This window comes from Trichosurus vulpecula, chromosome X, assembly GCF_011100635.1.
Source record: "Trichosurus vulpecula isolate mTriVul1 chromosome X, mTriVul1.pri, whole genome shotgun sequence".
In the NCBI taxonomy this organism is placed as follows: domain Eukaryota; kingdom Metazoa; phylum Chordata; class Mammalia; order Diprotodontia; family Phalangeridae; genus Trichosurus; species Trichosurus vulpecula.
In genome coordinates, this window is record NC_050582.1 from 44,804,375 (window position 1) to 44,829,890 (window position 25,516).

The 25,516-nt window shown below is 45.0% G+C and overlaps 1 protein-coding gene across 5 annotated transcripts in view; it reads left to right on the forward strand.

Moving 5' to 3' along the window:
- Nucleotides 1–25,516, forward strand: part of ENOX2 (ecto-NOX disulfide-thiol exchanger 2) — a 287,911-nt gene that overhangs the window by 148,744 nt on the left and 113,651 nt on the right. For 3 of the 5 annotated variants that reach the window (XM_036740042.1, XM_036740046.1, XM_036740043.1), the window contains one exon: nt 7,256–7,402. The exons of the other annotated variants lie outside the window; for them this stretch is intronic. In XM_036740042.1, coding sequence (XP_036595937.1) covers nt 7,256–7,402 — 147 coding nt within the window. The remainder of the gene's footprint in view (nt 1–7,255; nt 7,403–25,516) is intronic. 5 annotated transcript variants of the gene reach the window in all.

Consider the following 25,516-nt stretch of genomic DNA (forward strand, 5'->3'; position numbering starts at 1 on the left):
TGAAGCCCCACTCTGCTTTTTACTACCTTAGGCAAGTCACTTTTCCTCTCTCAGCCTCAGTTTGCCCATCTGTAAAACCTGGACCCATTAGGCAGTCAGTCTGGTGAAGCCCATGGATGGGCCTTTTCTCAGAAGTGGTTTTTGAAATGCCTAAAATAAAATCAATAGGATTCCAAAGGAAGGAATTATTTTGAAAGACAATGATCAAAATCTTTTTAAAACAGTTCATAAACTCCAGGTTAAGAGCATGTGCTGGATGATCTCTGAAGCCCCTCCCACCTAAATAAAAGTGCAGTGTTGTATTTGCTTCATCTAAGTCTGGGCATAAGGGGTTCTTTGAGGAGCAGAGGTAGGCAGGGAATAAATGCACTCGGTTTTTCTTTTAGCTATGTGATCATGGGCAAGTCCCTTACCAAACTCTGAGCCTCAGTTTTCTCCTCTGTGAAATGGGATACTGCCCCATTCACCACCAGAGCAGCTCATAAAGTTACTGTGAAGAAGGTGCTTTAGCAAACCATCGAGTTCTATACAAATAGTTCTTGACATCATTATTGTTAAAATGTCAGTAGCTCTTGTGCGGCAATGTTTGTTAACCACAATCAGAATGTGAATCAGTGTGAAGCAAAACCACACAGAGCTTACTGCAGGGACCCAAGGAAACCTGTGGATTTCTTGATTTATTTAATGTTTGTTGGTCTTAGGAGACTCCCAGAGCACTTTGGTCACATCTGTTCAGGAGGACGGGTGTCAAGACAGTTCTCTTCTTTCTGTGGTACACATGGGCAAGTTAGATAGACTTAATCTGGTAACTGTGTTAGGTTTGGGGTATTAGAAAGATGAATTTCTTGGTATTGTGTCAGCTGACTCAGTCAGTCCACCAATATTTATTTTTTAAGTTTTTACCTCTTAGCTTAGAGTGTGATGTCTGTGCTATAAATTAAGTAGGAGACCTCATTAGGTCTCAGTTTCCTCTTCAGTAAAATGAGAGGGTTGGACAAGATGGCCTTTTAGATCTAAATAACTCCCTTCTAGCTCTAAATCTTGGGGAGTGTTCTGGTGCCTGGAGGCAGCAAGGAGATAGGCCCAGTGATATCTCTCCTCATTAGCTGGATTTTTTATCATGCCCGGCCCCTACCAATGCAGGTACATTCAGCGATTCAACAACCATTTCCAAGTGCCTCCTACGTCCAAAGCCCTGTGTTAGGACAGTCACTGATCAAGATACAGCAAGAAGGCCTGCTCTCTCACCTTGGGAAGCTCACATTCTACCAGTGGAAGTGGGGGAGGTGGGAGGGATGAGCAATCTCTAACACAAATGGGTACTTCTCAGTGCTCTCCCATACCCACACCACCAATGGCTCTGGGAGGTCAGTGATGTGTGTGTTCCATACAGCAATACAGAAGTCTGCACATCTCTGCCTGTCCATCCTCCATGTCCTCCCCTGAATCCCTCCCTCTAAAATGAAAGTTCCTTGAGGACAGGGACTGGTTTTAGCTCTCTGTGTCCCCAGTGCTTAGCACAGTGCCTGGCCTGCAGGAAGCTCGCCACCAATGCTTGTTGACTGAGTTAGTCACAGGGGGTCCACCACATGAGCTAGGGACATTCCTTGCTTTCTCCTGACATCTCTGGGATACCAAGGGAATATGTTGGTTGTCCATTTGTCATCCCTGTGGGATGTACAGAGCCACATGAAAAATACTAGATCATGACCATAATAATGCAGAATGAATTGTCAGAAGAAGAGAAGGGAAGTATAAGGAGCTATCTGAGGCTAGGGAAGGAAAGCCCATCACCAACTCAGGGAACCAGGGAAGACTTCCTGGAAGAAGGGACATTTGAGCTGGGCCTTGGAGGGTGGGTAGGTTTTCAAGAGTTAGAGATGACAGGCAGCCAGGTGGTGTAGTAGATAGAACACTGGCCCTGGAGTCAGGAGGACCTGAGTTCAAATATGGCCACAGACACTTACTAGATGTGTGATCTTGGGTAAGTCAGTTAACCCTGATTGCCTAAAAAAAAGTTAGAGATGGAAGATTAGAATACTCCCGGCACAGAAAAGAGCCTGAAGAGAGGAGAGCAGGGGGTATGTAACAGGGCTGGCAGGTGGCCTAGTTTGTCCAGAGAATTGCACAAATGGAGGGGAGTGGTATGAAATAAGCTTGGCAAGGTAGGGAGGGAAGCGCTAGCTTCTTGAGAGCCTTGCATTGGCATTTAAGGCTAACAAGGCTTGATTTTCCCCCTGTGAAGGATTTTAAATAGAATGGCATGACTGTATCCATGTGAGTTGATCTGTGGAATGTATTTGAATTCTCAGTGAGGCTCTGTGCCGCCCCAAACCATGGTGCACCATTGTGACAGCTAAAATACATATTAGACCATTCCTAATTTTCTAAAGGCCAGGGCAGTTGCATCAACATCTTGATAAATTAGGACCCTCAGTGAGTCAGGTGGCTTTGTTATTCTGAATTCTCCTTTTAGGGAAAAAGAGTCAAATTTCAACCATACAAGTGCATGGAAGGAACAGAGGAACATCCTGGCAGCTCCCAGGGTTCTGGGCTGAGAGTAGTCAGCCCCATCCTCTTTTCCTTATAAATCCATAGTCCCCCACAGCCACATCGCAAGAGGGGGCAATCAGTTACCCACCTGGAGGACACAGCTTTCTCTGGTGAAAGAACAAGATTCACATCAGCATTTAGGGAACCAAATGGCCCACCAATGGCCAAGCCCTTTCAGGAACAAAATGTCTGGGTGAACACCTAGGTCCCAGGGGCTGTGAGATGGAAATGAGAACTGAGGTATACAGATCAGGAACATCATCACCTCAGAGGCTCTGGAAGTAGAAGGGACCCAGGAAATCATCTTGGCCAGCCCCCTCATTTTACAGGTGGCAAAACTAACCAAGTCCCACACAGGGGATGTGACTTCATCAGTCAAGGTTGTACAGCTAATAGTGATGACTCTGGATGGCACAGTAGAAAGAACACTGGGCCTGGGGTCAGGAAGACCCGAGTTCAAATGCAGCCTCTGACACTTCAGTTCAATCAACCTTTATTAAGCACCTACTATGTGCCAGTCAGTGTGCTAAGTGTTGTGTGACTGGACAGATCACTTAATCACTGTGTGCCTCAGTTTCCTCATCTGTAAAATGAGAATCACAATAGCATCTGCTTCCCAGGGTTGTTATAAGGATTGAACGAGATAATAATTAGAAAGTTCTTGGCGTAATGCTATATAAATATTCACTATTTATTATTATTAATTATAACAGCTGGCATATAGCACTTTGGAGTCTGTGAATGGCTTTACAATCTCTCATTTATTTGGAGCCTCACAACAACGAAATAAGTGTTTAGAGGCAAACTGAAGCTAAGTGACTTGTCTGTGGTCAGCTAGCTTGTAAGTGGCTGAGGTAGGGTTTGAACCCAGGTCTTTTGACTCCAAGTCCAACACTGTAGAGTCCTCTGAATGGAAAGGGGATCAGGGAAGACCTTCCCAAAGGGGGCTTGGGATCCTTCTCCTGCCTTGGACCGGTAGAATTCATTGTGCTCATGGACCTGCAGATATGTCTCCCCTTCTGTCCCCTTCCCCTCCCCCGCTTCTCTGCCCCAGCCCCATCTCACAACCTTGGGGTGACCATGAGCTTGGACACAAGTCCAAGGGCTGCCTGCAGAGTGCTCAGCCATTCAGACAAAGAATCGAATTCTGTTCGTTTGGGAGTTCTTGTTGAGTGATTTTTAACTGTAGCAGAAAGTATCTCAGCAAATGAGAGAATGATCAGAAAGCACTTAGCACAGTGCTAGGCACATTTGTTATTGCGCAGCCGTTTTAGCCATGTCTGATTTTTTGTGACCCCCTTTGGGGTTTTCTTGGCAGAGATACTGGAGTGCTTTGCCATTTCCTTCTCCAGCCTGGCATATAGTAGGTGCTTAATAAATGTTTATTTACTTCTTCCTAGTATGTTTTGTTTATTGGTTTATAACTGCCAAAAAAGGCCGGCCCTCCAAGGATATATTATATGTAGCATATCCTCCAAGGGTTCGCTTAATATACGATAGCTAGTGATTGGCTAGGAAGTTCATTTACCCAGAATTCTCAGTATCTCAGACATTGCAAATCAAGAGAAATTTGTTTTATTGTATCCTGGTAGCCAAGCAGTGAAGAAGCAAGGAAGGCAGATTGTCTTAAGGCATACTGCTGTACTTACTTTTGAGTACTTGGCCTTGTATTCTTCTTTCTGACTACCTCGAGTTAGAAACAACAGAAAGAAAAAGAAATGGATGAAGAAGTATGTATGTTCTATATTTCAGTGCCTTATCCAGTAATAGGTAAGTTTGCTTTATTGTCCTTGGAAGTTCACTGGGGTCTCAGTGTAAGAAGTGGCTGGCTACAAGCCAGGGGGTCTTAGAGCTAAGACTGGAATTCCAGTCTTCTGACCCCACGTCTGATGCTCTGGACCATGCTTCCTTCCTTGGTCCCCAAATCAGAAGCTCCATGAAAGGCGTACGTTTTGATTTTGAGTCTTGTAGAGGTCCAGGAGAGCGGAGGGAAAGGAGAGAGAAAAAAATTCATCTAATTGTTGGGGTTGAGGATTATGGAGGGCAAAGGGAAAGGAGAGAGATTTTTCTCGTTGTTGGGGTTGGGGGTAATGGCGTACGTTTTGATTTTGAGTCTTGTAGAGGTTCAGGAGAGCGGAGGGAAAGGAGAGAGAAAAAAATTCATCTAATTGTTGGGGTTGAGGATTATGGAGGGCAAAGGGAAAGGAGAGAGATTTTTCTCGTTGTTGGGGTTGGGGGTAATGGCGTACGTTTTGATTTTGAGTCTTGTAGAGGTCCAGGAGAGCGGAGGGAAAGGAGAGAGAAAAAAATTCATCTAATTATTGGGGTTGAGGATTATGGAGGGCAAAGGGAAAGGAGAGAGATTTTTCTCGTTGTTGGGGTTGGGGGTAATGGGAAGCAGGGAGCATGTGTTTGACTGATTTCAGTGAAGATTGGGTGAGGGTAGTTTGGAAAATGCACAGTCCTGCAGTTTTGCAGTTTGTAGCAAAATGAAGGTGTGGTATGAAGCCTCTCAGGGAATTTAGATGGCAACTCATGTAACGAATGGTAATGTATGTAAGAGCCAATGAAAATAGAGAAAAAACTTAGGAGTGTGTTTCCAACTGAGGAAACCCTATAAGAAGTGAATTCAAATTCAAAGAAGCAGGAGGTTTAGGCAGGGGATTAAAATCAATCTAAGAAGGTGACTCTTCCAAGTAGACTTTTGGTGGGAAATGGGCTCCTTGTTATTGTTGCTTTTTGTTTGTTGGTTGGTTGAATGATTTTAACTTGCAGTATGTGGGCTCTGAATTCTCAAGGGGCTGGAGAAATAGTCTGTGTTCCCTGGGCAGAGAGGATCAGCATGGGGATATGTTTTCATTAAAAGGAAACTGCAAAGAAATTTTATTAGAAAATCAATATTCAGCCTCCAAGAACTCAGCTGGCTTCTAGCTGCCTGAATCCCCAGGTTCATTTTTGGCTTTTCCCAACATAGCCTTAGAGAATAGGGATGAAGGACCGCAAAGTATGAGGACAATTGTGGGTTAACAAATGAGGCACATTGGACCAACTGACTTGCTTCCTGCTTGGATTGGCAAACTAGTAGATAAAAGGCTTATAGGAGATGAACTGTATTTGGACTGTTGCAAAGCTTTTGAGTCCATGTTTTATGAGGTTTTAATTGAAAAACTTAAAATTCCAGGTGCTCCTTCCAATGGTGGTGGGGGTGGAAGATGGCAAGAAAAGAGGTAGAAAAGAAAAAGGGACTTCTGGGATATCAGGTGTCCATCTGTAATGCATCTTAATGTAGTGCTGGTTTAAAAAATAGAGAGCTCATAGTTATGTAGTTGTATAGAGAGAGAATGTGAGGCATCTGAAGATGAAGAGATTCACGCTTCTGGTACTGTCTGAAGACCTGGAATTTTCAAACTTCTCAAAGCTAGTCCAGAACTCCTAGCATCCCAGCTCCTAAATGAGGTGCCCTTGAAGTAGCTACCATTCCTCTTTGGAGAACACATTTGTATGAGGTAGAGAGTGTACATGCTACTATTCACATCCAACAAAGAAGTAAACCAAGGCTTCCGAAAGGGAAGGGATTTGCCTAACGCGCCGAGGCAAAGAATTAGAGCGTCTCCGAGTTAGAAAGGACCACAGAAATCATCTAGGCTAAGCCATACCTGAATGACAAATACCTTGTCTAACACTGCTGCCAAATGGCCATCCAGCATCCACTCGAAGACCTCCACTGATGAAGAGCTTACTACCTGTTTGGGCAGCCCATTCTACTTTAGGGACAGCTCTCATTGTTAAGAGGTTTTTCCTTCTATCCAGCTGAAATGGCTTCCTTGTAACTTTGACTTACTGCTCCCAGTTCTGTGCTTTGGGGGCAACCAGAACAAAGCTAATCCTTCTTTCACATGAGGCTTCTTAAGATCCTTGAAGCCATCTAGCATGCTGCCCTTTCACCCCCACCCCTCAATCAGTTCCTACTTCCATTTTGCTCACTTCTGTTAACCTTCTCCCCATTCCCATCACTACCACCCAATTTCCTTGCCTCGTCATCCCTTGACTAGACTACTGAAATGACCACCGACTCGCTCCCTCAGCTTCTACTTTCCCCTCCTTCCAGTTCATCCTTGACACAGGTCTGACCATTCACTCCCCTGCTCAGAAAGCTGGAGTGGCTCCCTATTATTTCTAGGTTGAAATGCAAGCTTCTTGCCTTATACTTGAAGCCTTCCATAATCTGGCTGCAAACTCCCTTTCCATGTATTTCCCCTTCCTTCCCTCCGTGCCATCTTCTCTTCTTCAGGTGAAACATCCTCACTTCCTTCAAGCAATCCTTCTTTGCATGGCCTAATCTCCACTCCTCTTAAGACATGTTCTTTCAGATCTGGACCTCAAGTCTAGGTTTCCTGACTTCCAGGCCAGGGTCCTTACCCTTGTGGCCCATTACCTTTGGAAGGCAACTGTTGATGACTGAGGCCAAAGGTCGAGGAGACATAATACCAAAGATGTTTTCCTTTTATATTATCCAAAAACAGGGACCTACCCCAGGCTTGGAATGTCCCAGAATCCAGCATGTCTTAGAGTCCCTGAGCTTCCCTTTCACAGGCTTGATCCCCTCTTCCCCCCACCTCCTGTCCAGCCCCCTTGCTGAGGGTCTAAGTCTGGTACCCTTAACATCATCTCTATCGGGGCTTTGTTTTTCCCTCCTCTTTAGGACTGAACCAGCTGCCTTTTGACCCATCCATCAGCCATGAGCCACTGCACTTTTACAGCCCTTCTGGCAGTCCATCGCTGTCAGAAGTTCAGGTTGAGAATGAAGAGGAGGCGAGCAAGAAACGAAAGCGAACGAGTGAGAGCGCAGGTGAGTGAGGTAGAAACTTGCCACCTTGTGTGCCATCACTGTCTTGTCATGCCAACCCTAACTAGCCGCATAGTGTTTGCATGCACCAAACATCGTATCCAGTCCAGCCTGTGGCCCCAGGAGAGAGAGAGTGCACATAAGATGGCCTGCTCTCCCCATTTTCCAGATATGGCACAACCTGGAGTAGTAGAAAGAACAATGGATTCCAAGTCACCAGATTTGAATCTCTGCTGTGCTACTTCCTGGTGAGGTGACCTTGGTACTCAATCTCCCTGAGCTTCAATTCTCTTCTCTATAAAATAAGGAGATTGGACTAAATGGACCTTTAAGGTCCTCAGTGCCAAAGCCATGACAAGAACCCAGGGCTCCTGCCTTGAGATCCCGTCTTTCCATTCCACCAAACTCCCTGCGATGGTGGAAGAACTTCTCTTAGGATGTTTCTGCCCAAAGAACCAAAGGAAGAATCATAGGCTTACAGATCTAGGCCTGGGAAGGGTCTTGTGGGTCACCCAGCCCAAGCCCTTAATTTTACAGAAGAAGAAACCGAGGGCCAGAGCAGTGAAAAGATTTGCCCAACGCTCCACAGGGATCCCACCTAGCTGGGCCATTGGATCTCAATCTGGCAGCACCCCATATGGCACATGCTTGGCTTTTCTACGTGCACAATCGGGCAGTCTTTGTCACTAGCTCTTATTAACCAAGTGCTCCCAAAGAATCTTTTGGTGGCACCATCATTTTGCCCTATTTTGAATTCTTCCAACGTGATTTATGAGTTTTCTATGCTTTTTTTTCTCTGCTGTCAAACCAAAGAAAACTAACTCATAGTTTTCAGTTTATAAAATGCCTCGTATAGAATCATGCTCACACTTTGGCTGCGCTTTACAGAGGCAGGTGCTTTTCTAGACTTTCCCTCATTTGTGCCTCTCCACAGCTCATCAGGAGGGTCAGTGGCCACTTCCCATCCTCGCAGCCAGGGAACGACAGAACAGAGCCTAGAACCCAAATCTTTGGCCCTCCATCTGGCATTCTTTGTGCTAGTACGGAAGACAGCTAGCATTCTAGGATTTGCTGTTCCAAGCTGTGCTTTTTCTCTGAGTTACTCTGTGTATTCTTCTTATGTTCTTTCAATTCAGCAAACATTCATGCAATTGGACATTTACTGAACACCTACTATGTGCTAGAGAGCAGGGATACAGAGAGAAAATTAGGCAATCACCAATTTCATGGGGATTTAGGGGGAGGGGAGGATACAACACATCCACAAATAAATAAATAGGAGGGAATTTCAGGGAGGAGATAATACTTCCAGCCACCAAGTCAGCAATGTCTTCCCAGAGGAAGAGGGTTTTGAGTGAAGCCTTGAAGGAATCTCAGGATTCTCTGATGCAGAGGTAAGTGGGTAGGGCAGTCTTCAGAATACCCAGTAGTATATGGAAGGCACGGAGGGAAGGAAGGAGAAATACATGGAAAGGAAGTTGGTGAGCCAGATTATAGAGGGCTTCAGGCCCTGGAAATAGTGTGGGGCCACTTCAGTTTTCTGAGCAGGGGAATGAATGGTCAGACCTGTGTAGAGGATGAACTGGGGGAGGGGAGGGGAGAAGCAGAGGGAGTGATTACATGGCTGTTTCAGTGGTCCAGGCAAGGGGTGATGAGGCAAGGAAGTAGAGCAGTAACCGAGGCCTCACCAAGAAGGTCTTACCTTTGGGTGTTACTGTCATTTTGCCCTATTTGGAAGCCTTCTAAAATGGTTTATGGGAGTTTTCTATACTTTTTTTTGGTTTTTGGAGGGGGAAAGGCAGGGCAATTGGGGTTAAGTGACTTGCCCAAGGACACAGCTAGTAAGTGGGTCAAGTGTCTGAGGCTGGATTTGAATTCAGGTCCTCCTGACTCCAGGACCGGTGCGCTACTCACAGCGCTACCTAGCCACCCCTATACTTTCTTTCACTTATCAAATCAGAGAAAGCTAGCTAATAGTTTTCAGTGCATAAAAACGCCTTGGATAGAATCACACACAGGCTTTGGCAGCGTTTTTTGGTGGGAGTGGAAAGAAGTTAACAGATTTGAGATATACGGAGGTAAAATTTTTAGGAACCGATTGGCAATTGTGGGTGAGAGAGAAGGGGGAGATCAAAGGATGACCCTGATGTTGCAAATGTGGATGTCTAAGAGGACTTGTGGTACCAACAGAAATAGGACAATTTGGAGGAGGGAAGAGTTGAAGACGAGATAGCTAATCTGTTTTTAAACAATGTTAATTAAGTTTGAGACAGTGCTGGTCTATCCAGATGGAAACATCCAGCAAACAGCTTTCAATGTGGGAATGGTGATGTGGTCCATGTGTGTGGGGGAGAGATTAGGGCTCAGATGTAAGATTTGAGACTCATTTTTGTACAGATGATAATAGAACCCATGGGAGTGGATAAAATCTTAGGGGTGGGGAAGAGAAACAAGAACAGGACAAGACAGGACAGGATGGCATAGCCCAGGGTAGAGCCTTGGGGCACACTCATGCTGCTGAGGACATAGAAGGTGGGGGAGCCTGAGATGGAGCAGCTGGACAAGAAATGAATAGCATCCCAGAAGCCAAGGAGAAAGACTGCCCCAGAAGGAAGTAGTGGTCAGCAGTGTTAAAGACTACAGAGGAAGCCATACAGGGTAAGGGCTGAGAAATGGCCATTTGATATAGCAATTAAGAGATTTGGAGTTTCTCTGAAAGATGTTTCAGACAAGTTGGTTTGGTTGGAAATCCAGATGGCAAGGAGGTAAGGAATGATATTGAGCAGGTGGGGAGGAAGAGACGTATCAGTCATTTTTTCCCTAGGATCTGGCTGCGAAAGGGTAAAGAGATAGAGGATGATGGGAGGGGAATGGTAGAGTCACTTGAAAAGTTTTTAATAATGAAAGAAATGTGGACATGCTTGAAAGGGGCAAGATCTGGAAGAAGCAGGAAGGAATGGGCCCTAGGGCACCATTAGAGAGAGGCTAACCTTGGCAAGAAGAAGGAGCGTCTCTTCTTCAGAGACTGATACAAACAAGAGAGGAGAGAATGTAGGATGATGTAGTCGAATTTAAAGGTTTAGAGAAGAAGAGGGAGCTCAAGAAGGCCTTCTTGGGAAGGAGTATAGGGATAGTGTAAAGGGTTGAGAAGAGAAAGTTTGGAATAGCTGCTGTCAGAGAATAATAAAAGGATAGCCAGGTGGCAGTAAGGGCCCAGCTGAGATAAGAAGACATACATTTGTTGTGGTTCAAATTAGCACCGTTGTGTGGCTTCCTCCAGTAGAATCCTGTGTCACATGGGCAGGAATAAACAAGACAGATGATGGAGATATAGTAGGATTGGGATCTGGCAAGATGAGAATTTGGGCAGCTAGGTGGCTCAGTGGCTAGAGTGCGGTCCTGGAGTCAGGAAGACTCATCTTCCTGAGTTCAAATCCAGCCTCAGACACTTACTAGCTGGGTGACCCTGGGCAAGTCACTTCACCCTGTTTGCCTCATTTTCCTCATCTGTTAATGATGAGCTAGAGAAGGAAATAGCAAACCACTCCAGTATCTTTGCCAAGAAAACCCCAAATGGGGTCACAGAGAGTCAGACACAACTGAAAAATGACTGAAAAGGGGCAAGAATAGTGATAAGACAAGGGGGTAAGGGACTCTATGTAAAGGACACTGAATATTTGAATTAGTCACCTTGGGAACCAAGACTGAAGGGCTCAGGAAAATGAGGCCATAGCAGGGGTCTGAAAGAACAGAGATGGATGGGGCGGTAAGGATGGAAATCATGTGTAGGAGGAGGGAAAGAAAGGGCGGGAGAGAGATGGGAACCGCTACTGAGGTGTGGTAGGGTTTCTCAGGCAGATGGATGTTTCTTTGTAATCCTTAGGGTCCCAAATCAAAGCCCTGCTCAATTCTGAGCCTGGAAAACCAAATTTAAGTCAAACTGTGCCTCCCTGGGAGCCCTGGGGAGAGTGAGTCATTCTGCATAACCAGGTTTTTCATATGGATGAGTTTTTGTTGCTTTAAGCACCAAAACATTTTCTTTTTTTTTTTCATTTCGGATGTAAATTCTTCTAAAATATATTAGCTTCTTCCTAGCCTTCTTCAACAGAACTGGGCATAATTTCCTCTTTTCTTGATGAGTTGGGGTCATTATGAAATAAATTATGGTACTGCCTGTGCAGCAAACCCTCATATCTGTCCTCAGGGCCCAGGAAAGTGCATCCAGCTATTCTGGACAAGAAACAACCCTTGGTGGCTGGCCTTTTCTGAGCTCTCAGTTGGGTGGCTCTCCATGATTTTCCTGTTTCCCCCTTTTTGCTGCTGGCAGTGGGTTCACCTATAGCAACCCCTCATTTTCTCCAAGCTTGGAAGCTGAAAAATGAGCTTGCTTAGTGTAAACAGTCTCGTGGTGATGGCCTCAGGGCCCTTCCTACTACCAAAATGACTGGAGCATTTTGACAGCCATTTTTGGCTATTGTTTTTTTTTGGTTCTCTGGGTTGAGGAGGGTTAGCTGAGTTCTAGGTAGAAAAGGGTAGTTTATGTCATAGTAAAATTGGTGAAGAGCCTGAATTGTGGAGTAGTTTTAACTTTGTTTAGTTACGGAGACATTGAGGGACTCCACTACTAAGTAGGTATGGGGTTTTAACTAGGGGGCTGATGAAAACTTGAAATTAGCAAGATCCATTTGTATTTAATGAAGGTGCTAACTCCCTTTAAAAGTTCTGTTAAAGAGGTCAACTGAGGCATCTTACTGGTTCAATTAGGCCCTTCTGGAGTTTGTTCACATTATTAATTTGCACTTTCTTTGTTCAGAATACACAGGGGAAACCTTAGTCTAGCCCAATTAATCTCCAACTCCCAAGGACACTCCAAAGAATAAGGTTTCACTTATTCATTTCTCTTCTAGTTTCTCCTGGGAAGTCCTGTACCCATGGAAATGGGTAGGTTTTCTTCCCAACTAGTCTTGGGAGGAAAAAATGAGGGAAGATTTCACATGGGGAAAACAGTAGGATCCAGTTCTTGCCCAGACTCTAAAGAGGTAGCTAAGTGTGGCAGTGGTTAGAGCACTAGGCCTGGAGTCAAGAAGACCTGAAGTCGAATTGTGCCTCAGATGCCTACTAGTTGTGTGACCCTGAGCAAGTCATTTCACCCTATTTGCCTCAGTTTCCTCAGCTGTGAAATGGAAACAATAATACCACCCTTCCAGCATTGCTGTGAAGATCAAATGAGATAATATTTATAAAGTGCTTTGCAAACCTTAAGGCACTACATAAATGCTCTCTGTTGTTGTTGTTGTTGTTACACTTTTCTCTAAGATCTTCCCGAGCTTCTGTAGTCTCTGGTTTTGTGCAGTTTATCAAAGTGCCCACAAATGGTGAGTCACGGCCTGAGCCACCAAACCCAGTGGTCCTAGGGTGGTGCTTTTTCGCCTCAGGTTCAGGCCCTCATGTCCTCTCCCCTGCACTGTGTATTGCAATAGGTGGTAAACAGGCAAACTCTTCCCATGATGCTCCCTCCCGACCTGTGGCTTGTGGGAAACACTCCAGCCTGGAACTCATTTCTGAAATACTTGGAAGTCTTAACAGTAAAAGGCATCAAGTGTTTCTAAAGAGAAAACGCCACCATTTTGTGCCTCAGAGTGCTGGTCAGTGGAGTTTTTCAGTCTCAAGAAGATAGAAGGGCACGTTGTTCTTTCCACCTGAATTAAAATAGAAATAGCCTAATAGTCCATGTCCATTTTGTCTCCCTGGTGATGTTCTTATCTGATTATAGATTCTACAAGACAATATAAAATCTTGAGAACTGAAAGGTTGTGCCCCCACCACCCCCACTAAAGAACATCCTGGGCTTCCTTCTCTCTGGAGTTGACTGCAAATGTGCTGAGCTTTTTCAAAAATATTTAGGGATAGTAGGGGTACAGAGGAGAAAGAATCAGGAGAGGAATGTGCTGGTAATTCGGTAGCACCTTCCCGATCACCAGGACAATGCCATATAGCACAGGTGTCAAACATGACTCTAGCAGCCAGATTAAAATGTAGTTGGGAAATATTTAACAAAATAAATAAAAATCCAGTAGAACCTAGATAATGTTAACCTATGGTTTTCTAAGTCAGTCTTCCCATAGGGATCCTTTTATACAATGGTTTAGTGGTCTGTTTCTAGTTGAGTTTGACACCACTGGCACACCATACTGAGGGTATTGGGCCTTATAAATCAGACTCAAGTTGGGGTCAATCTCCCTTCTTGAGCATATGAAGACTAGCAGTAGAGTCCAGTGAGACTGAGAATGACAGAACGTCAGGACTAAATCTAATCAGATGACATTTACTAGGGATAGGATGTCACATCTTCTACTTAAGTTGAAACTATCACTTTCACCAGTACAAGATGGGGGAGTTGTGGTCAGAGGGCATTTTGTCTGAAAAAGATCTAGTGGTTTTAGTGGGCTCCTGCAGCTCAACCTGTGGTGTGGCTGTCACAAGTGCTCATAGGATCTCCGGCTGGCTGCTACATTGAGAGGCCTGGTATCCAAAACTAAAGAGATGACAGTCCCTCGGTTCTCTGTCCTGGTCATATCATATCTGGGATATTGTGTTTCATTCTGGACACTACCTTTTAGAAAGGACATAGCTGGAGTCTATCTGCTGACCCAACTTACAAGAACCCAGCGTAGCTTCTGCACTGTGGTGAGACATTGGAGGAGGGCTTTCACATAGTAGATACACAACAACCTTTACACCTCTTAAGTTCTGTAATACCATCTTTCCCCAATGTAGAGGTATAAAGCATTCAGCAAATGGAGGGATTATGCACAACAAGAGGGGCTCAAGGAGGGTCCTTGAAGGGAAACAGCATTCAAGCTGGGATGCAGAGGATGGCTCAGAATTGGACAGAGGAGGTGATTGAGGAGCTGTGAGCAGGGGGTCCAGAGTGCTTTCACAGAGTCAGAAAATAGTGCAGCCTATCGGGCAGGTAGCCAGGAATCCAGATCAGTTGGAGCGTGGGCTGCGTGAAATAGCACATGTTCAATGATAGCTTAGATGGTTGCTTCTCCACATCTACACTCCATGACCGTGGGCCACTTTCTGAGTGGATGAAGCACTGCCTTTCAGTAAAAGACCTTCCATTTCAATTTGTTTCAAACTCAGCCAGGGCCTGGTCTGTCATTCTGCACTTGGAGGTGATTGAAATGGAAACAATGGGGATGCTACTGCTTCAGCCCCTCTTCCATGGTACAGAGGCACCAGTTTTGATGGATATCACTGGGCAACATAATGATAGTCATTTTAGTGAATCTGAAGTGCTTGGTGACAGGGATTTTCAAGGGTCTCCTGCTAAGAACCGAAATGACAGAGAGGTAGGGGATTATAACAGTAGCTACAGGGACGTTTACTACTTTCAATATCCGCATACATCAAAGCATCGGATGTGGATTTTACCATGGGCTCTTCTCATACAACCTCCATCTCCATTGATTCTATTGTTCGTAAACTTTAGAGCTGCAGAGGAACCATAAAGGTTAGCTAGTGTGCCCCCTCATTTTAAGCAGGTGAGAAAACAGGACTTCACAGAGGGAGGAGTAACTTTTCTAAGATCACACAGCTAATAAGTGGCATTCAAACCCAAGTCATATACAGCTAGAGCTATATCTCAGTGTGGCTTACAAAGAGGCCATAGATGAACCCAGGAGAGCTGGTGAGATAATAGAGCCAGTCCTGAAGCCCTTGATCATGATCCAAGGGAGAAGAGAGTGTCTGGGAGGAGGGGGTGATCAACAGTACCAAATGCTGAAGAGAGATCAAGAGCATTGGATTTGTCAATAAATATAGACCACTGTAGGACAGTGTTGTTCCCTAGGGAGAAGGCAGCATTTAAAGATGATAGTAAGATCCATGTCTTCATGAGAGTCACCTTCCTTGTAGGGGCGAATTGCAAACACGGATTACTAGGATATATAATGTTGTGTACAGGGCAAGTGCTGCGGGGGTGAAAGCTATGGGGGACAAGTCCATTATCGACAAAGGAGATTGGAGCAGCTTCCTAAAAGGAGGTGGGCAGCAATCGAGGTGGCCTTGAAAGGGTGGGCAGGAATTTAGTGGGTGAAGAGCAGGACAGAGGGCACAGGAAAAAGTATGGAGGTGAGAGAGTATAGGGTATATTTGAGGGGCAGAAAAAAGTCCAGTTGGTTTAGAGCAGAGTGCTTTGTGGGTATAATGGGAGAGTGGGAGTAGATTGTTCAGAGCCTTGAATGCCAGGCAGAGGAATTGACATTTTTCTCTAGTCCCCTTCCCCCAGAACAAGGGAGCAGAACCCTTTATATGAGTGTCTTTTGTTCCTGGGGAGAGAAATTATAAGGGCTTCCATTGAGACCCAGGCAGCAATTCATCTCCCCTAGAATGAAACGGCAGCTATTACATGGAACGCCAAACCCCACTATAAAGTCTAAAAGGCCCCCAGTTAAAGTGACTTGCTGTTTTCAGCTACTGATATCAACACCAGCTCCTGTAAACACAGGGTCTTTGCTGGCAAGCAATTTTCTAATTTAGCCTTTCTTATTCCCTTCCCTAATTACACCGATCTAGGATACACAGAGACTGAGCACCATTGACTAATGCATCCCAGATGATATGAGCAGGGCTCCAGTCAGCTCCAGCTCCTCTCTGGGTGGGGTGTGGACCAGGGCCACCTCCCAAGTCTTTTTGGCCAGCATCAGGTGTGTGGAAACTTGACTGGGAGGCTGGGGGACTTTATTGTCCTTTGCGGGTTGCTGCCTGCTCTGTGACATGGTGCCCTGAGACAGATGATCTCGATTTCTTTGTTTGTCGATGCATTTCTTTATTTCTCTCAAACAGTTGCTTGCTTTCAAAGTGGTTCTTCAGTGCTTCAGGGCCATCTGCCCAGAGACCATTTTCTGGCCTTCCACAGTTAGGTAGCTGTGAAAAGCTAATGATCCAAATAGGATCATTGATTTGGAGTGAAGAGGGACTTTAGAGGTTATCTACTGTAACCTATACATTTTACAGATGAAGAAACTGAGGCTCGGGAAGGGGAAGTGACTTGGCCAAAGGTCGCACAGGGAGAAACCTAAATCAAATCTCCAGCTGGAAGGGTCCTCAGAGGCCATCTAGTCCAGCCCCCACACTTTGTTCCTTATTCTCTAATAGGAACTGGAGGCCCCTAGAGGTTGAAGGAATTGCCTGGTCAAACTGGGATTTGAACTCACTGCACTTACTAAAGTACTCTTTCCACTTTGCTGTTCCAGCTCTCTGTATCCATGCCCTACCCCCTCAACTTCTCTCCCAAATTCCACTTTCACATATCCAACTACCTCCAGAATATTCCCATGTGGCTGTCCCTTAACACCTTAGACCAGAGGGATAAGAATCACAGCCAGCAAAATTAAAGTTTGAGTCAGATTAAAATGGCATTGGGAAATGTTTAACAAAATAAATAAAAATATAGTACAACATAGATAATGTTAATTTGTGGTTTTCGAAGTCAATATGTGGCTGCAGGGCTCTTTTTCTATTTGAATCTGTGCCTTAGACTACTCAGCATATTGAAGACAACTCATTTTGCCCACTGCCCCTCAAAAAACCCTTCCCTCCCCCCCATTAACTTCTCTGTTTCTTCTGAGGACACTACCCTCCTCCCTAGATGAAGTGCAGGTTTTTTCCACCTCTGTTCTCGCCTAGACTATCATCAGGACCTCCTAACTGGTTTCCCTACTTCCCCTTCACGTTCTTCCAAATGCACAAGTCTGACCACATCACTCCCATATTCAAAACCTTCAGGGGCTCCTCATCACCTGCCATCTCTCAATCCTGGAATGACCTCCACAGCCTGGCTTCAGACTGCATTTCTGACCTTATCCCACCCTGTGTACCTCCATGTAATCTATATCCTATCCTAATGGCATTCTCTCCCATTCCGCATTCCCATCCTGCCTTCTTTGGTCTTCATGCCATTGCTGATGACAGGAGGCAAGTCCCTTATTTCAGCAATGAAATCACCACTCCAACCCCAGGGACTGCAAAGTGATTTTGCCCTCCCCCGACTTCTTCAAGTACTTTGTCACAATCTCTGTGCACTACTCTTACTTAGCCTCCTGTAGATCACACTTATTTGTGTAGATATCTTTTCCTCCATAAGATTGTACCTTTTTTGAGACCTATGTCTGTACCATACCTATGCCTTCATATCTCCAGCTGCCTCCAGGACTTCTCCACTTTGATGGTCCACCAGAGATGTCCAAAACCAGACTTACTCTCTTTCCTCTTTACCCCACTGCTTCTGAATTCACCTCTCATATCTAATCTTGATCAGGTCCCGTTGATTCCACCTCCCCAATATGTCCTCTCTCTAGGTCCTGTTCTCTCTGTTCTTAAAGCTATCACCCTAACATAGGCCTGTTATTTCCAACTACCTAGACTGTTCCAGTGACCTCTTAGTGGGTTTTCCTATCTCCATTATTTTCCCTCCCCTAATCCATCTGTTATATTCACCAGAATGAAAAGGTAGACTGGAGCTAGGTCATGGATGGCCTTAACCACCTGGCTGAAGAGCTTAGATTTCACCCTAACATCTTAGAGTCCATTTGTCTAATCCCTCCTTTGGCAGATGAGGAAACTGTAGTCCAAGAGAAGCTAAGTGACTTGCCCAAGGTCACACAGCTAGTAAGTAGCAGAGCCCACAGCTCAAACCCAGGACCTCCAACTCTTAGTTAAGCCATCTATCCACCTCATTGCACTTTCAGGATGTCATTTTTACAGCTCAGACTGTAGAAGATAGAGTAGAGAGGGGAAAAACTTGAGGCAGAGACATCAGTTAGAAACCCACTTGAATAGTCCAGGTAAGAGGTGATGAAGGCTTTGCACTAAGGTGATGGTAGAGACAAGTGGGCAGGTAGGAGAAACATGGAAGGAAAGGAAGGGCTTGGCCACAGCAATGAACTCTGACTCATCTTCCTGTAGTGCTAAAGACTGTGTAGAACCACCTCCTAATTTTGTAGATGACGAAACTTAAGCCTCTTACAAGGAAAGTGATTCCCAAGGTCACAAAGGTTGTGTGCGGCAGAGTCAGAATTGGAACTTTGGTCCTAGAATTCTAGCCTTTCCAATGAGATTTGTTTTTTTAAATTTTTTGGAGGGGGGACGGCAGGGCAATTGGGGTTAAGTGATTTGCCCAAGGTCACACAGCTAGTAAGTGTGTCAAGTGTCTGAACTCGGATTTGAACTCAGGTCCTCCTGACTTCAGGGCCAGTGCTCTACTCACTGCACCACCTAGCTGCCCCTCCAATGAGATTTCTAAAGCCATTTCTTTGCAGCAATAGAACATGGCAGGTATATGAGAAATGGGCCAAGTGGTCTGCAAATAGGAAGGAGGGAAAGATGCTGAGGAGTCAGGGAACTAGTTAGGATGCTAAAGTCTCATTTGTTACGGAAATGAGCATGGCAGTTTTTCCCCTACCTGCAGATCATTCCATGTAGAAATGAGAAAGAATAGCCCATCTACCCTTTCTTCCCAGGAAAGGTGCGTGATGCTGAGGAGAGGTTATCAGGATTTGCCCAAAGGCACAGTGCTACTTACTGGCAACAGAGAGTTAGGGCTCAGGTTTTCTGCCTGCTGTGTGAGAGGCAGCACGGTGTAGCAGATAGGGCACTGGACTTGGACTCAGGAAGACCTGGGTTCAAATCCTGCCTCCAGTACTTAGCTATTGGATGACCCTGGGCAAGTCCCTCAGCCTCTCCATGCCTCAGTTTCAACATCAGTAAGATGAAGAAATTGGACCCAATGGCCTCTGAGCTTCTTTCCAGTTCTAAATCTATGATCCTGTGATCAATGGGGATAGGAAGGAAGGAATAAGCACTTCTTAAGCTATGTGCCAGGAATAACCCTGGGAAGTAGGTGGTATTCTTATCCCCATTTTACAGATGGGGAAACTGAGGCAGAGGTTGTGACTAAACACAGCTAGTGTCTGAGTATCTGTTACCCTATTTGAACTCAGGTCTTCCTGACTCCAAGCCCATTGCTCTGTGCTCTATGTGGCCCCCAGCTGTCCCGGTTCAGTAAATGGCTTTTTACTCCCTGCTGCCTGCCTATGGAGGTCTGAAATATAATCATTGTTAGTTGGGCCAGTCAGGCCATGATGCTTTTGGAGGAGGAAGCAGGGGAGAGGGCTATACTTATCTTAAGACAGTGGGAATCTCTCTTGGCCTGCTGGGAACATGAGTATAGCGTCAACTCTGGCCTTGATGTAACTAGGAAGTTTATCTACTGACTGGCTTCTGTGCTTAGCAGAGTCTCCTCTGTCTCTTGAAAATGTAACATTATCCACTGAAGAGGGTGTGAGGCCTACAAAGGGAAGGAGACCCTTGTCTTGTCATCCTCTTTGTTAGCCTCTTTTATCCTGCTTTGACAAATTATGCTGACTGATAGCCTTCAGATGGAGGTGGAGGGACCTCAGTACAGTGGACAAAGGCCTCGGAATCTGGAATCCTGCCTCTGGCTCAGCTGCCTGTGAGACCCTGGATAAGTCATGGAATCTCTTGGGGCTTCACTTCTATAAAATGGGACCTCACAGTGTTGTTGTTTGGAGGAATGAATGAGATTATTTAAAGTGCTTCAGAAACCTTAAAGCAAATAAAAATAATAATAATAGCAGCTCACATTTATCTACTACTTTGCATACATTATCTCCTTTGCTCTGTAACTGTGAACTATTATTATTATCTAATCTAACCATCTCATTGGAGAGAAGATGAAACTGAGGCTCAGAGAGTGGGGAGTGACTTGTCTAAGGTCATACAGCCAGGAAGTGACCAAACGAAGGCAGGTCTGCTGACTCCAAATAGAGCATTATTGTCATTGCCTCCAGCTCAGACTTCTACAAATTAGCATTGTTAAAATGACTTCGCTCCAATTGTAAAAGCAAAGGTTTGCTTTGTTGTTCCTGACTCTTTTGGGGTCCAGTATTTTTACTTGCCATTTGCTTCTCCAAGTCATTTTACAGATGAGGAAACTGAGGCAAACAAGGTTAAAGTGACTTGTTCAGGATCACACAGCTAGTAAGTGTTTGAGGCCTGATTTGAATTCAGGTCTTCCTGACTCCAGGCCCAGAGCTCTATCCACTTTGCCAAAGGCAATCAATTAAATCCTCAAGGGACTATTTAGCCTGCACTAGAAGGACTCTTTGGAAAGATCCTAATAGCACCTGTCTGCAAACAAGTCATGTGTTTATTCCTTCCTTCCTTCATTCAGCAGATGCCCATGGTTACCTTCTATGTGCAAAGCAGTATGTTGTACGACACAAGGGGATATGAAGACAGTCCTTGCCTTCCCAGAGTTTGCAGTCCAGCATGCTGAATCTGATTGTGAGCTCCTTGAGGGCAGGGATTATATTTCTTCTTGTTAATTCTATCCCCAGCACTTAGCACAGTCCCTGGTACACAGTAGGTACTTAATCAATGTTGATGGCATTTAGATTGGTTTGCTTGCAGCACAGGCATCCCTTATTCATCCAAAGGCCATATTTGCAGCCATGTCAAAAGCAATAACAAGGTCTCTCAATGGCCAAGTCCCAGCATTCTCTTTGCCCCCACTCAGAAGAACTCAGTGAGCCTGCTTCTTTGCCCAAAATGGGGAGAGGGAGGGGCTGTTAGGGACAGCGCCCTGATGGCTGCCAGCAAGAAAGAAGAGAACCCCAAATACTAATAACGAAGCCGTCCTCAGCGGGCAGGAGCCATTGAGGCAGGAGCGGGGTGGGGGTGGGGGTGCACCATCACTGCATCAGACAAAGGATTCTTATTTCTTAATGATTCTCTTGATGTAAAGAAGAAACTTAGCCATACCTACTTCCTATTTTTTCAAATCTTTAGTTGTAATGAGTATATGTACTTGAAAGACAAAGTGTGGGCTAGTGGAAAGAAGCTGAATTGATGGTCAGAGGCTATGAGTTGGACTCCCAAGACTCCTCCTTTTCCTCCTGTGTAACCCTGGGCAATTCACTTTCTTCCTTAGTTTTCTCCTGTGTCAGATCAGGCCATCGGAGACCGACTCTAAATTCCCTTCCATCTCAAAATCCTATCATCCTAAATCAACCCCACCTTGCCTTCATTTATTTAGAATTATGGAACATCTCTTAGAATTCTTTCAACATCTGCCTCAGTTGTGTTGTGTTTGCAATAGAAGTTGATGTCAACCTATATGCAAAACAGACCTGTCTTCTCTCTGAAAGGCTAGTAAATCCCAGCATTGAGGAGACGCTGTGGATATTAAGCTGGGAGAGTTTTGTGCAGAAGGTATTGAGATCGTGGCAATGAGGAGCGTCGTTATGTTGGGGTGGGGGGAGGAAGGTGACTTGCCCCTGATCTGCAGGAATGATGAATGGCCCTTTGCTGAGGAATGTTCCCAGGTAATAATTGGCTTCACGTTGTAGGCCAGACAGAGAGGAGGAAGTAAAATGCTTTCCAAGATTATGAAGCAGGCAGGGTTTGGTATTGTAGCTTAAAAAATTAATTCAGTAAACATTGGCTTTGCTAATTAGACACTGTCCAGCAGCATGCTGTGGGTAGGTTTTCTTTTGCATCTGCAATTGTTTTTGAAGATTAGGACTATTTTTCAAACAGTACAAATATCTGAGTAGGGTTTTTCTACTTTTCTATTTTCATTTTCTGGCAGCATTGGAGTTTAAGTTATGATGGGGGAAGGACTTGGGAAAGCAGCAGAGACTTGACAGTATACTTTCTTTCCATCTCTTAAAAGGGATGAGCTGGCCCAAGAGCCTGTGCTTCCTAGCTTTTGCTCTTGTCCCTCTGGACCCCGAGCCTTGTTGTGCTACTAGCTTCTCATGTGAGCCTAGACAAAGTCACTCCCTCTTCCCCACGTGCAACAGAAGGCTAGGCATTGGACTAGATCAGAGATGGGGAACCTGCGGTCTTGAGGCCACATGTAGCCCTCTAGATCCTCAGGTGCAGCCCCAATGTCACAGTCTTTCATTATTTATTTAATATTTTTAGTTTTCAGCATTGATTTCCACAAGATTTTGAATTAAAAGTTTTCTCCCCATTTCTACCCTCCCCCCACTCCAAGATGGTATATATTCTGATTGCCCCATTCCCCAGTCATACCTCCCCTCTGTCACCCCACTCCCCCGCCCCCATCTGCTTTCTCCTTACTCTCTTGTAGGGCAGCATAGATTTCTATGCCCCATTCCCTATATATCTTGTTTCCCAGCTGCATGCAAAAACAACTTTTTTTTGAACATCTGCTTCTAAAACTTTGAGTTCCAAATTCTCTCCCCTCTTCCCTCTCCACCCACCCTCCCTAAGAAGGCGAACAATTCAACGTAGGCCACACATGTATCATTATGTAAAACCCTTCCACAATACTCATGTTGTGAAAGGCTAACTATATTTTGCTCCCTCCTATCCTGTCCCCCTTTATTCAATTTTCTCCCTTGACCCTGTCCCTTTTTGGAAAGTGTTTGCTTTTGCTTGCCTCCTCCACCTATCGGCCCTCCCTTCTGTTGTCCCCCCTTTTTTATCCCCTTCCTCCTTCTTTCTTGTGTATGTTATTCCCTCCTCAAGTCAAATCTAATGAGAGCAAGATTCACTCATTCCCCCTCACCTGCCCCCTCTTCCCTTCCAACAAACTGTTTTTTCTTGCCCCTTTTATGTGAGATAATTTACCCCATTCTATCTCTCCCTTTCTCCCTCTCTCAATATATTCCTCTCTCATCCCTTAATTTGATTTTTTTTAGACATCATCCCTTCATAGTCAACTCACCCTGTGCCCTCTGTCTATAGATATAGATATATACACATATATACATACATATATATACATACATACATGTATATACATATATATATTCCCTTCAGCTACCCTAATACTGAGGTCTGATGAATTATACACATCATCTTTGCATGTAGGAATGTAAACAAAACAATTCAACTTTAGTAAGTCCCTTATGATTTCTCTTTCTTGTTTACCGTTTCATGCTTCTCTTGATTCTTGTGTTTGGAAGTCAGATTTTCTATTCAGCTCTGGTGTTTTCACTGAGAAAGCTTGAAAGTCCTCTGTTTTATTGAAAGTCCATATTTTGCCTTGGAGCATGATACTCAGTTTTGCTGGGTAGGTGATTCTTGGTTTTAATCCTAGCTTCATTTACCTCTGGAATATCATATTCCAAGCCCTTTGATCCCTTAATGTGGAAGCTGCTAGATCTTGTGTTATCCTGATTGTGTTTCCACAATATTCAAACTGTTTCTTTCTGGCTGCTTGCAGTATTTTCTTCTTGATCTGGGAGCTCTGGAATTTGTGGACAATATTCCTAGGAGTTTTCTTTTTGGGATCTTTTTCAGGAGGCGATTGTTAGATTCTTTCAATTTCTATTTTACCCTCTGGCTCTAGAATATCAGGGCAATTCTCCTTGATAATTTCTTGAAAGATGATATCTAAGCTCTTTTTTTGATCATGGCTTTCAGGTAGTCCAATAATTTTTAAATTATCTCTCCTGGATCTATTTTCCAGGTCAGTGGTTTTTCCAATGAGATATTTCACATTGTCTTCCGCTTTTTCATTCCTTTGGTTCTGTTTTATAATATCTTGATTTCTCATCAAGTCACTAGCTTCCACTTGCTCCAGTCTAATTTTTAAGGTAGTATTTTCTTCAGTGGTCTTTTGGACTTCCTTTTCCATTTGGCTAATTCTGCCTTTCAAGGCATTCTTCTCCTCATTGGCTTTTTGGAGCTCTTTTGCCATTTGAGTTAGTCTATTTTTTGAGGTGTTATTTTCTTCAGTATTTTTGGGGTCTCCTTTAGCCAGTCATTGACTTGTTTTTCATGGTTTTCTTGCATCATTCTCATTTCTCATCCCAATTTTTCCTCTACTTCTCTTACTTGCTTTTCCAAATCCTTTTTGAGCTCTTCCATGGCGTGGGACCAATTCATGTTTTTCTTGGAGGCTTTTGGTGGCTTTTCTTGGAGGCTCTTTGACTTTGTTGAGTTCTTCTGGCTGTATGTTTTGGTCTTCTTTGTCACCAAAAAAAGATTCCAAAGTCTGAGTCTGAATCTGAGTCCATTTTCACTGCCTGTTCATGTTCCTAGCCAACTACTTGACCCTTTAGCTTCTGTCGGGGTATGACTGCTTGTAGAATAGAGAGTACTTTGTCCCAAGCTTGAGGGGCTGTGCTGCTGTTTTCAGAGCTACTTCTACACAGAAAGCTCTTCACAGCAGCACTCCTTCTCCCCCAAGAACCGCCAACCATGATTGCGGCCCAGATCCAGGCAGGGTAAAGCAGGCTCTGCACTCCTGCTCTGATCCACCACTTAATTCCTCCCACCAAGTGGGCCTGGGGCTGGAAGCAACTGCATCGGTAGCTCTGGAAGCAGCCTCAGAGCTGCACCACCTCCATCACCCCTGGGGCGGTGGCTGAACCGCACACTCCTTTCACTTTTTCGCAGAAGCTTTTCCCACTAACCTTCTATGTTTTCTTTGGTGTTTGTGGGTTGAGAAGTCCGGTAACTGCCACAGCTCACTGATTCAGGGCCCTACGGCCTGTTCTGCCTGACTCCCAGTCTGGTTGGTCCTGGCGCGGCCCATGCTGGGCTCTGCTCCGCTCTGCTCCCAGCTCTGTGCAATAGACTCTTCCCAGTGACCATCCAGACTGTCCTGGGCTGGAGCCCTGCTTCCCTTTGCTATTTCGTGGGTTCTGCAGTTCTAGAATTTGTTCAGAGCCATTTTTGTAGGTGTTTGGAGGGAACTGTAGGGGAGTTTAAGCAAGTCCCTGCTTTCCAGCCACCATCTTGGCTCTGCCCCCCAAACGGCACAGTTTTGATTCAGTCAAAGGGCTGCACGTGAGGACCTAGAGAACCATATGTGACCTCGAGGCCGCAGGTCCCCTACTCCTGGACTAGATGCTCTCCAAAATCCCACTCATTTCTCAAACACTAAGTCTTTGCTTCCTTTTTCCATTCTCCTAATCCTCTGGTAGCTTTCTCCCTGTTAGACTGACAGTTCTCCTGTAATACAACCTTCCCCCCCCCCCGCCCTTCCTCTCCTCCTTTCCCCTCTGCTGCCCTCCCTCACCCATCAGCTACCACAGAGCCACCCAG